The sequence below is a fragment of the Artibeus jamaicensis genome, unplaced genomic scaffold (assembly GCF_021234435.1).
Source record: "Artibeus jamaicensis isolate MK-2021 breed Jamaican fruit bat unplaced genomic scaffold, CSHL_Jam_final contig_484, whole genome shotgun sequence".
Taxonomy (NCBI): domain Eukaryota; kingdom Metazoa; phylum Chordata; class Mammalia; order Chiroptera; family Phyllostomidae; genus Artibeus; species Artibeus jamaicensis.
In genome coordinates this window covers 9,451,433-9,463,493 of record NW_026521859.1, presented here as the reverse complement: position 1 = coordinate 9,463,493, position 12,061 = coordinate 9,451,433, and the positions used below count along the sequence as shown (strand labels likewise).

The window sequence follows — 12,061 nt, the reverse complement described above, 5'->3', positions numbered from 1 at the left end:
TCTCTTTTACCCCCCTTATTTGTTTCTGCTACTTTATAAAGCTAAATGAATATTCATAAGTAACACATTAAACCGCATTACACTAGTTTTGCAGACCACTAGTATAGCACAAGTGTTGAGATATTGATCCTGAGCACTCAGGACACAGTCTGGGCCGAGGTGGCTGGAGATATGCCCCCTTGCTTATAAGTATAAGCCTCTCATTTCTTTATTCCAGTATGACATGCAAAATACTGTCATTCTCCATATGTTTCATAAGTAGCGTAGTTACTTAGGTGTGGAACTGCTAAGGCACAGAGTACACGCAGCTTCGTCTGTACTAGATAATGCCAAACCATTATCCCAAGTCTTTCCCCCCAGTTCACACTTTCAGGAAAACACAAGAAAGTTTCCATGGCTCCACATATACATCAATATTCAATAATTTCAGACAGATCCATAATATTTAATAACAAAAATTCTATTTTAAAGGAAAGAAAATTCAGGTCTAAATAGAATTTTAAGTAAGTTCACTTATTCACTGACTCATTTTTAACAAATATTTGTAAGCGCTAATTGTGTTAGTGTTATGCTGAGTAGTGAGGATAAAATAAGTGAAACCAATCACTACCCTCAATGAACTTATACTTTATTTGAGAGACATTTAGGCGAACAGATAATTCAGGTGATGAGTGTAATAACTGAAGTAAATGCAAATCGCAAAGAATATGAGGACATATGTGGGTTGGGGTTTTTCATGAGATATGTTTGTTTTCAAATTTTGGTTTCACCTTTTAAACCTTGAATTTGTGGTTCTGTGATGATCACTTGAGAAGACCAGATTATAAAAAAGTTTATCCTGTGTGATAGACGATTTGGAATCACTGGAGAGTTTTAAGCAATGCAATAACGTGATTGAAATTATATTCTAAAGTGAACACTCTGATGGCAATGTGGAGGATGGATTGGGCTTGAGATTGGTGTGAATCAAGGCAGACAGAGAAGTTAGGGGTCTATTGCAGTGGAGAGTCAAAATAGAGACTTGAACTAAGGCAGTGATAATGCAGATGGAAAGATAAAATATATGAGTAATATTCAAGAAGTATCATTAATAGCCCCAGCTGGTGTAGCTCAGTGGATTAAGCATGGGCTTCAAAGCAAAGGGTTGCCGGTTGGATTACTAGCCAGGGCACGTGCCTGAGTTGCAGGCCAGGTCCCCGGTAGGGGGCGTGCAAAAGGCAAACATGCATTGCTGTTTCTCTCCCTCTCTTCCTCCCTTTCTTCCTCTCTCTCTCTAAAAATAAATAAATAAAATATTTTAAAAAGTATCAATAGAATTAGGTGGCAGGCTAGAAGTGAAAAATGATGGAGAAAATTATCATTATACTCAAGTTTCTACTTAAGAGGGAGTATATTCAGTCAGTCATTCAATCAACTAATATATTTGGTTGGCCAAAAAGTTTGTACAATTTTTTTCTGTAAAATAAATGATACAGTTTTTATTTTCACCAATAACTTTATTGATTTGGATATTTTGAGTATGTCAGCCATCTCCTGCTATTGGCTTCTAGTGGATAGAGGCCAGGGGTGCTGCTAAACATCTTCCAATGTGTAAGACAGCAAAGAATTATTTGGCTAAAATGTCAATAGTACCAAAAAACTTCACAAACCACATTTGACACATTTGATCAATCATAGCACCTTCTCCATACACTACTCGGATCATTTTTTTTTGCATTTCAGTTGTGTTTTTACCTTTCTTGAAATAATAAAGCATCATACACCAAAAATGTTGCGTATTTTTCTCCATCTTCAATATTAAAAATGGCTGCCCCCAAATTCACCAATATTGATATGTTTTTTGAATGCAATCTAACAAAATTGTTTTGAATGAAGTTAAAGACAACTAAATGCTACTAGAGCCACTGAAAGAACTTTTTGGCTCACCCAATATATCAATTACATTCTCTGTGCCAGACCTTATGCCAGCTGTGGGGGCCATCTAGGGCTGCCATGTGACACCACTCTAGGGGACACTATTGATATTGTGTACACATGGAGTATACAGGGGTGGTATTTCCTGGACTTCTGTAGTGGTGTGGTTCCAGATTATTTGTAAACCAGACAAACATAATTCTTACCATAATGGAACTCACAATCCTGTATGAAAAGGCACCATTAACCAAGATGGAGAAAAAAATAAAGATTGTGACAATATATAATAAATCATGACACCAAGTCTTGGAAGGAGTTTGATTTTAAGGCATGTAAGAAATCACTGTTTCAGAACACCTAGGAATCAATATGTTATGATTAATTTTCAAATTTGGTCATCAAAAACTATGAAAAGTTAGAGATTTTACTTACAAAATAGAAATAAATGTGTTCTTTGGACAAAGATGTGAATTAACAGAAAAAGAATGAATAGTATTGGCAAAGGAAAGAACACTGTCCAAGTAAAAGCTTTTTAAATCTTTTTTCCCACTCTGGTACAAGTTTACTTTTACAGTGGCACCAGTACAGATTGTCTCTTATAAAACTCTGGTAAAGGTTTAATGATAGAATCCAGGTATTTATTTAAGGATCTAATTAATTTAACACCAAAGATATACTTACAGAAATGAAAAGTAACAGGCTCTAAATATATTGTGTTTGCAATATATTTTATTTAAATAAAGTAACAGTGAAAACACATCTTTGCCTTTTTAAAGTTACATAATAAGAAGCAGATGATCTGTATTTTTGCTGCCAAAGAGTGATAACCAAGCACACACACACACACTTACCTTACACAGTATTGAAGGCCAAGCTCTTTTGTTAGATCTTCTATTGAAACCTCAGGTAGGTACTGAAAGTTGTGTGCTCTTTTGTGGAAGAATATGGAATTATTGCTATTTGTGTTTACATTTAGTAATATATTTTTTAAAAGGAAAGACAGTAATGAGGCAGGGAGGTCAGGAATCCCTCAGTAAGCATTGTACACCCACAGTGCTAAGGCTGGGCCAGGATGAGGATGAAATGAACTGAGGTACTGGCCTTGGGTGCAAAATATAAAAGAGGTTCCAGGAAGCCTATTATTTTAAGGTAATATTTAATGCAATATTCTTAAAAATTCAATTTTATATCAAAAGATCATGATGAACAAAGTATGAAAACTTTAAATAAAGATAGAATCTGACCCTGCACGTACATGATTCTCTTGCCCTCACCCTTCTCCTGGCTCCGCCCAGAGAAGCTTCTATTCAGCAGTCCTGTTCATACCAATGAGAGTAATGGGCTGGAATGGTGGGGCAAGGCCAAGAGCATGGCTTCTAGAAGCAGCCTGAACATCCTCCCTCTTGTAAGTGAGTACGAAGGTAGTAATCACAGTACTGGGGTCCTCTGTGACATGGTGATAAGCAGCCCAGCCAGCTTTATTTCCCCTTTTACTACATAAAAATGTTCCCTTCCAGACACGATGGTCCCTTTAATGCTTCAATATTTTTTTTCCATGTTGCTAGCCCAGTATTTTCTAAAAATACTTAGAAAACTTTTAAGTCTGTTCGAGGCAATATTTAAATAAAATTAGGAGACAGTGTATTCTAGGCTCTCCTTAGGCAGATTCAAGATACATATAGTGTATTAAAAGCTGGGAGAAAAATGAGCAATGCTAGGTCTATTTATTTTGTTTAATCCAACGCTTTCCTGATTTATTTTACTGGAGGGTCATAGCATTGCCTAGTCTCTGACTGCAAGTACGAGAAGGCACCGTCATCTAATCTGCTCTAACCCTCCTTCCCTTGGTGGTGGTAGCATTTTGCTTTCCTGGACCTTCAACATATCTATGCACTTCCCTGACTCCAGATTTGTATCAGATCTAGGCATGGAGAAGCTCTGAAATTCTTGCGTGTGATTTAATTTATATGTGTTTTAATAGACTGTGGACTATGAATTTCCATGGAGTATGTCAAAAGGACTCAGGGTGAGGGTAAATATTGACCAATTTTATCTCTACTCTCTGTCCACACCGATTTCTCTTAAGAATATATGTCTTCTAAGTGTATATTTATCATACCTATCACATAGAGATAAATCATTTAATAAATGGTGATGCAGTGTTAGAAATACTTATCTTATAATGACGCTAATAAGGTTACTGAGCATGGGACCCAATATGCATAAGAACATTTTAGCAGCCAGATAATTGAAACCCCAGCATTATCATCCTGGGAATAATGAGGAAAAAGAGACCACACAGTAATTTGAACAAGGAGAGTTAATATAAAGAATAGTTGACTATAACAAGAGATTGAAGTGAGAAAGAGTTGGGTAGGAAGAAGTAAAGAGAACTCTAAAGAATTATAGGAATAAGAGCATCCACTACCCACTTGCAAGAACGAAATAGAGCAACTTGAGGCTGAGAACTGGAACTTGCTGGGAGAGCACAGCCTTGGTTCTCGATGGCAGAGAAGTTGCATTGGTGGCAGTTGCTGGATCTAGGGTGCTGGGGAAAGCTGTTCAGGAGTAGGCATCTTACCAGAGAGGCACACTGCTACAAAGTAGCCAAGGGAGGAGGGGACAGGGGGAAGATGTGTGCTGCAGGAGCCTGGCACGGGTGAGGCCCCCTTGCTGCAGAGCTGACTCTGGAGAAGCTGCCTGTGCTCGGCTGTAGAAACCTGTTGTTTGAGTACAAGGGAACAAGGAGGCAAAGCTCTTTCCTCCTGCAGTATTTCTCCAATATCCCCTACTGACAAAAGGTCAGTGCCATCTGGCAAAGAGAAATATTTCAAGGGCCCAGATTCATTTTCACAGAGAAGGTAAATGAGATGAATTTGGATCCGAGAGGCAATAAGTTGATAAACTGGCACTCCTTAGGAAGAAAAGTGATCTGGAAGAAAAACAGTGACTTTCAGGATTATGACTGAGGAACAGATTCTGCCCAATGAAAAGATAATTCATTTGAAGTCAAAGAAGAGAAAAGAATCATTGCTTATAGAACTTGATCATGGCTAGATGGGAAGAAGAAAGTGCTTTCTCTGAAAAAAAAAACTTAGTTCAGAAAAGCCCGGTGTGGGGTGGGACCCCCCCGTCCCACAGCTGGAGGAAGAATCTCTGAGTATGAAATGCAAAGGAGGGAAACCCTTAGGATGGTTCCCTGGAAGTACATCCCCTAGGACTGCAGCTAAAAGGACTGAGCTGGACTCTTAGCATTTTACTTATTTTTCTCTTTTCTATGTTTTCTACTTTCCTAGTTTGTAATCCAAAATTCCCATACTGTGCAAATGCTGGCTTTTGTATTTTGTTAGGTGGACTGAGAGTATTATGATTTATATTTCTCACCCTGATGGCAGAGCGTGGACTGGTGATGCACGGTTCAGGTCACCATACCAACGTCTAAAGTGAAGCTTCGGAACTCTGAGTAGTGGGATTAAAGTTGGAGAAAATTATTAAGCCCTTTCCTAGGTGCCTTAAACATAATAAGCAAGCACATCCATAAAAAATGGTTAAACGACTACAGGAAACCTATAATTTTAGGATGTTCTTGCATGTTTCATCAAAATGTTATTAACTTTTACATTTCATATTCCACTACTTCTCAAAGATTACTGCTACTGCCATAGAACAACGGGTAACACCAAAATACTAAAAGGCTGATTTGGGAAAATTAGTGTTATTTCTCTGACCCCTGGGCAATAAATTAGACCCTTTTAAGAAATCACATTGGTCTCTTCGGGCAAATAGGATGTCATTAAGTAAGTTGCTCTTTTAGTCACACACGACGCCACTTCGGTCAGTGCCATTCCTGAAGAGCAGTTTGACAGCCGCTCCATAAATGTGGTTCTGAGAGATCCTGTGTTGGGTGTCAGTCTTTTTATGACGATGCCACGCTCTCTTATAAATGTCTGAAAATGGCCCACGGGGATGCTAACTAGAACAACAAGGAAAAGTGTATAACACTAAACCCTCCAATACAAACATTTCATGTCTTGCAAATTATTATAGGTACATTGACAAGGGGGAAAATCTACTGAGCTCAAAACAAATCAGTCAGTATTTAACCGTATAAAAAATTAAAATGGAAAACATCAGAAAGCTTTGAGACCACCTAAGTTTTCAAGCTCATTGTCTTAAAAGTATATATACAGGACTTGTGAAAATATTGTATACCAGAAAATTCTTAGTAAGCTCGTTTATGTTTCTTGTGTAATCATCTGTAAAACAGGTGGAATAAACTTATTAAAACCTTACCTGTTTTTTTTTACGTTCAGACTATGTCGAAGTTTTTTTTAGTCTTTTTCTCATCTGTGCAGTTAATGTGCTCCCACTATGAAGGACAATGGAAACGCTGCTACGTTGAGCTGTAGCAGATGACTGTCCTTCAGGAGACCACGAAACAACGCTAACTCCTCATTCTTTTCTGTCTGTTTTCGCACATCCAAAATTATTGGATGAAAAATATTAGTCTAAGTAGTTAACAATTTATACAGAAAAGAACACATTAAATGGTGGCATGTTTCACTTTTTTAAAAAACCTAATCTGGATCGCATACACACTCTGCTCCAATATCTTCTTTTACTATCTATCCCTTTCCGCTGTCCTATTCTGCTAGGGCCCTTCATCCCTTCTACTCTAGGGCAGGGACTGGCAAACTTTCCTATGAAAAACCAGATATGAACTATTTTTGGTGTTACAGGCCATATGGTCTTTGAAATAACTACACAATTACGCTGTGTTAGGCAAAGTCAGCTAAAGACAATACATAAACACATGAATACAGCTATGTCCTAATAAAACTTTATTTGTGGACACTGAAGTTTGAATTTTATATCATTTCCACGTGCCATGAATATTCTTCTTATTGTGAAGTTTCCCAAGTGTTTAACAATACAAAACCCATTCTTGACTTTGGGTCGTATGGAAATAGGCATCAGGCCAGATTTGGCCTGCGGGCTGTATGTCGTATGACAACCCCTGGCCTTCTGGCAGTACTGCTTCTTCAAGAGCTAGATATCCTTAACTCAGTCACCATCCAAAGGAAACCTCTGTTTAGAGAGTTTTCCATATGACACCCCAAAACTTTAGGGATCATCAGTATGTCCATGACTTTCCACTGAACATCTGAAAGTTTATTCGAGCTTATTAGCTGGTCCATTGGAAACGATTGTAAGATTTTCTGGTGACTTTTTCACATTTCATCAAGAAAAAGTATATATAAAATAATGTATAGGGGTTAGAGGATGAAATTTGAATGAAAGAAGCAGGGGTTTTGTTCCCAGTTTAGGGATTCAATTCTTTGATTAGATAGAAATAACTTGACCACTTCAGATTTCATTCACCAGTTGTTGTTACTGAACAGTCATACTAAGTGTTAAAGGACACGAAGGGGAAATCTGCGCTTGTATCTTCTAGAGCAGCCACATTTTCAGAAAAAATTGTACGTTCTTCTTTTTATGCCATAACATACAACAGAAAAGGTAAATAGTTCTGAACAGGAATCTAGTGGTTAATTTGTTCCAAACACTTTGGAGTGAAGAAAATCAAAACCCGAGTGAGATCATGCAAACTATAACACAAAATACACAGATGTGAAATTTCAGGGTTTTTATATGTGCCTACCAGGAGAGGTTTGGTTTAAGGGTCTGTAAAAATGTTTTCTTCCTTTAAGTATAATTCTTAGAGCCAAGACATCATCGGTTCCAGGCTCAGTTAGCTCCAGTTGAAAGTGTGAATGTTCAGCAAAAGGGTATTTTTCAAGGAGACTGAAAATCTGCAGTGCCAGATACCTGAAATGTTGTTAGGGTATTCGGTGGAAAATTTCATTTCCATGTTATAAATAACTGTAGGATATTTTAAGGGATCCAAGACTACTAACTTCCAGGAGCTGCTTATATTAGTTCCACTGAAACGTGAAATGGAGGGAGGGTGCCCAAGGAAGCCTTTCAAACTGAATTACCAGATATGATTAATTAAAATAAATAATTCCCCATTGAATAAATTGCCCTTAAAATCCCCAGCCAAGGTACTCCCATGGAGGCCTGCATGTTTTGCTATCCACCAAGTAAGACAAAGAAGAGGGAATAAAGTGAGAGAGAAAGAAAGAGGTAAAGCCCCTTAGGTGATTACTGAAATTTAAAATACCCTCCAATATCTTGTTCAAAAAAGCCTTGTCTGGTCGCCCATATATGAAATATTGACTATTACTTAGCATCTTCGAGTTATCTGGGAGTTCCCTGCTTTGGGGACTTCCTGGGATGATGATAAGGAGAACCCCAGATATACTGGCATATAACCTACGGCTGTAGCTACTGAATTTCTATCTCCCTTTGACCACAGAAATAATTCACTTCCTGTAACTTCTCCCTTCCTTTGCAGCCACCGCACCTTTAAAAACAAAACAGAACAAGTCACAGATCTTTGTTAGACAGTGTATACCGTGTGCCCAAAACAAAGTGCCCACCTAAAAGGAAAAGAAAAAAAAAACACCCCAGAACAGAACAACCCCAAAAAACCATGTACGTGAGCTGTGTATGTGTAAATGTGTATTTAAGAGTGTCAGTGTGTGGACGTTCGAGAGTGTGTGTCTGAGTGCCTGTGAGTGGGTGTAAGGTAGGAGAGTAATGGATGCTGTCTTATCTTTATTACTGTTTTGGAGGGGTAAGCCTGACTTCCCTTCATAGGTCGGCAGCCTTCGGCCGGGGAAGACTGTGCCCTTGTGCGCTCAGGAGGCGCATCGGTGCCCGGGGTTAGAGCTCTCCCCTGCGACGGAAAAGATAATTAAAAATCGCACGCGCAGCGGACAACTAAGTTCCTCGCTGCGCGTCAAGTTCGTCTGGATAAGTTTGTTCTCACACCCTTGCAGCTGCCAGGCCGAGGAGCGAGGAGTAGGCTGGGGGGTGGGGGTGTCTTCGTAGCTGGTGCACGATTTTTCTCCAGGCCAACAAGGGTGGCCGGCGGCCGTGGGAAGGCAGAGGAGGCTGGAGAGTCTAGGCGAACTGGCTCGCGTCTGTGGGGGAATTAGGGAGTGAGGCGGGAACGTGGAGAAAAAAAGTGGGAAAATGCAAGACGGATGAGGGGGAGGCTCGGAGTTGTGAATGGAGAAAAGGAATGTGAAAATCAATCCCCAAGGGGGAAGGACAGAGCAATGTCTCCTGAACCCCATCCTTACCCCTCCCGCGCTTGCGCCCATGGCTACCCACCTCCCTTCCATCGCTCCTGCAGCTGAAAGCCCCTCTATCTCCGGTGCATATCTTTGTAGAGGGCAAACCTGGTCTCCAAGTCACTCAACTAAATACAGCCCTTCAAGTTCATCTTACGCTTGAAATGGGCTCCAAAATCCTTGACTGGCACCAGGTCCCCTTTTCTGTGTCCCACCCCCACCCCAACGCACACTCTCTAAGCTCCTCTAGACCCATTCAAAGGCGGGCGACCCCAGCGCTGGCTCAGCGAGAGGACTCAGTGCTCCAGCAACGGAGAGGGAGGAGGGTCCTGGCGGGTCGCTACTGGGGTGAGAGAGGGGTCTGCGCTGAGCAATAAAAACGCTAATTAATGGGTACATCAATTGTTTGAAAAGAGATAGGGGGGAGATCAGTGGTGACTCAACTACCTTCCTTAATGCTCCGAGGTGGAGGAGGCATTCTAATTTTTCATTTATTTATAAAATAATTTATTACTGTGTCAGCTACTCTATTAGGAATCTTTGAAACTTTGACAACTGATGATTCTTTTTGCAAACACGTTTTCGAGCTTTGGAAGGCTTGAAGGAGTTTGACAGTAAGCAAGGAACGTAGCAGTCCACACACCTTGGAGGGAACCGGCCTGGTGCCCCCTTAGAGGGGCGCAGGAGCCTCAAGCGGATTTCCCGGCTTCTGCGGGCGCCGCACGTTGTTTTATTTGTTTTGAAGGCTCAGAGTCTGAGGCTGTTCGGAGACACCCACGTGCTTCTGACTCTCATCAGCGTAATGATCGCCTCAGCCAGAGTCGTGTCTATATAAACCACAAAAACCTAATCATTAGAAATCCCAGCCTCCAAAAACCACATTTTAGGTAAAACTGCCGCTTTTTCCCCCGCGCTCCTTCATCCTCTCGACCACAACTTTTTGGGGGATCCAAAATCGCTTTTTAAACCCGTATTGGGAAATAAACACACAAATAAATAGCCATGGAAACATTTTGAATATTTTATTTTGTAGTTTTACTTTTTTCCCCGGGAGTGGTGGGAAAGAGAGTTAAGACATGAGACGTAGTTTTAGAGGCAGAATAGACTTAATAGAATATCTAAATTGATGGAAAATTGCTGGAATTTCTTTCCAGCAAGGGTTTTTGCAATTTATTTTAATCACCAAGATGACAGTTTTCCAGTCCTTAAAACAAGTCAACCTTGTTCTCTAGGAACAACAAATTTGAATATAGAAAGAAAAAAAAAAAACACTGTCCAGTCACCCACTCGAGTTTTTAAAAACTATTTTGACGCGTGACCCTTTCCCATTTTTTGTGTCACTTAAGACAAAAAAAAAACAACACATCCAAACTCTGCAAAATCTTTTTCACCCCCGGGAGCCGCCACGGCAGAGGTGGGGGGCGGGTAGGGTGGGGGAAGGGTGAAGAGAGCGGAGAAGTCAGCACAGAGGCTTAAGAATTTTCCTTCCTCCTCTCCTGAAGTTACAACGAAAAATACCGACAGTCAGATCAGCCCGCGGCTGTCTGGCGTCTCCGCTTCAACCTCGTCCGACCTAGAAGGGGGTTCCTTGCCCTGGGGGGGGGGGGGGGCGGTGGGGAGGCGGGAAGAAGCGAGAGGACGAGACCAGGCTAGATGCCCTTAGACCAGGGCCGCCTCTCTCGGCTTCGGAAGCTGCGCGCGGCGTCCAGGGGGCTCCTTCTCCCGGCCGGCGGGCGGCGGCAGCGGCTGCTATTCGAATGCTCAAGATCCGTTGCCCCGAAATCCGCTGCCTGAGACTTACCTCCTGACACCTCAAAGCGCGAGGGTCAGGGGAGCTTTGCAAATAGCAGGAGGGAGTGGATGCAAGGAGGTGGCGGTGAGAGGGGGAGAAGAGGAGAAGGGAAAGGAAGGAGCGGAGCCGGGGAGCCGGGCTGGCAGCCGCCGCGGGAGGAATCTGAGCGCGCAGCCGGCGCGGGGGGAGCGGCGGCCGCGCGGAGGAGGCGGCGGTAGCAGCCCAAGCCGGCGGGCGGCGGCGCGGACGCCTGCAGCTGGATAGCTGCGCGCGGGGAGGCGCGGCGGTGGCGGGCTGCGCGGGGCACGGCCGGCCCCGAGGCTGGACTAAACGCACTCGCCTCCACCGTCGGACTCGAACTGGGAGGGGGCGCCAGCGCACCCAGGACGCGGTGCCCCAAGGGACCCCGCTCTAAGCTGCAAACTGAAGCCACCCCCCGCCTCCCCGGGCCAAACACATCCCTGCACCCGTTCGCAGCTGCCACCCTGAGTGTTCCAAAGGCTCCTGCAAAGATCTGCGCCTCCCGGGTCTCCCCACCCGCCAACCCGACCTCTCCGAGTCACCACCGCTGTCCCCCGTCAGACTCGGCCTGGCAGTCGGCTTCATCGAACTTGATTTCTCACCTCCTCAGTCCCATCACCTCCATCCCCTCTCCCCCGTCTCGCCTCCACCCCCCCCAGTTTCCTCCTCCTCGCCCCTCATTTCCACCCTCCTCCCCCTCCCCCGGCCACTTCGCTAACTTGTGGCTGTTGTGATGCGTATTCCCGTAGATCCGAGCACCAGCCGGCGCTTCAGCCCCCCCTCCAGCAGCCTGCAGCCCGGCAAGATGAGCGACGTGAGCCCGGTGGTGGCTGCGCAGCAGCAACAGCAGCAGCAGCAGCAACAGCAGCAGCAACAGCAGCAGCAGCAGCAGCAGCAAGAGGCAGCGGCGGCGGCGGCGGCTGCGGCAGCGGCTGCGGTGCCCCGGTTGCGGCCGCCGCACGACAACCGCACCATGGTGGAGATCATAGCTGACCACCCGGCCGAGCTAGTCCGTACTGACAGCCCCAACTTCCTGTGCTCCGTGCTGCCCTCGCACTGGCGTTGCAACAAGACCCTGCCCGTGGCCTTCAAGGTAAGAAGCTGCGGCCACCACCCGCCTCGGGCCGGACGC

General features: G+C 43.5%; 1 protein-coding gene across 6 annotated transcripts in view; it reads left to right on the top strand.

Annotated features, from left to right (window-relative positions):
- RUNX2 (RUNX family transcription factor 2) overlaps positions 1-12,061 on the top strand; it is a 315,866-nt gene that overhangs the window by 77,347 nt on the left and 226,458 nt on the right. For 3 of the 6 annotated variants that reach the window (XM_053668297.1, XM_037142580.2, XM_037142581.2), the window contains exon 2: positions 11,679-12,022. In XM_053668297.1, the coding sequence (XP_053524272.1) occupies positions 11,679-12,022 (344 nt within the window). Of the gene's footprint in view, positions 1-10,562; positions 12,023-12,061 lie in introns of those variants that run through there. The other 3 variants (XM_037142582.2, XM_037142584.2, XM_037142583.2) reach the window with 3 other exon arrangements.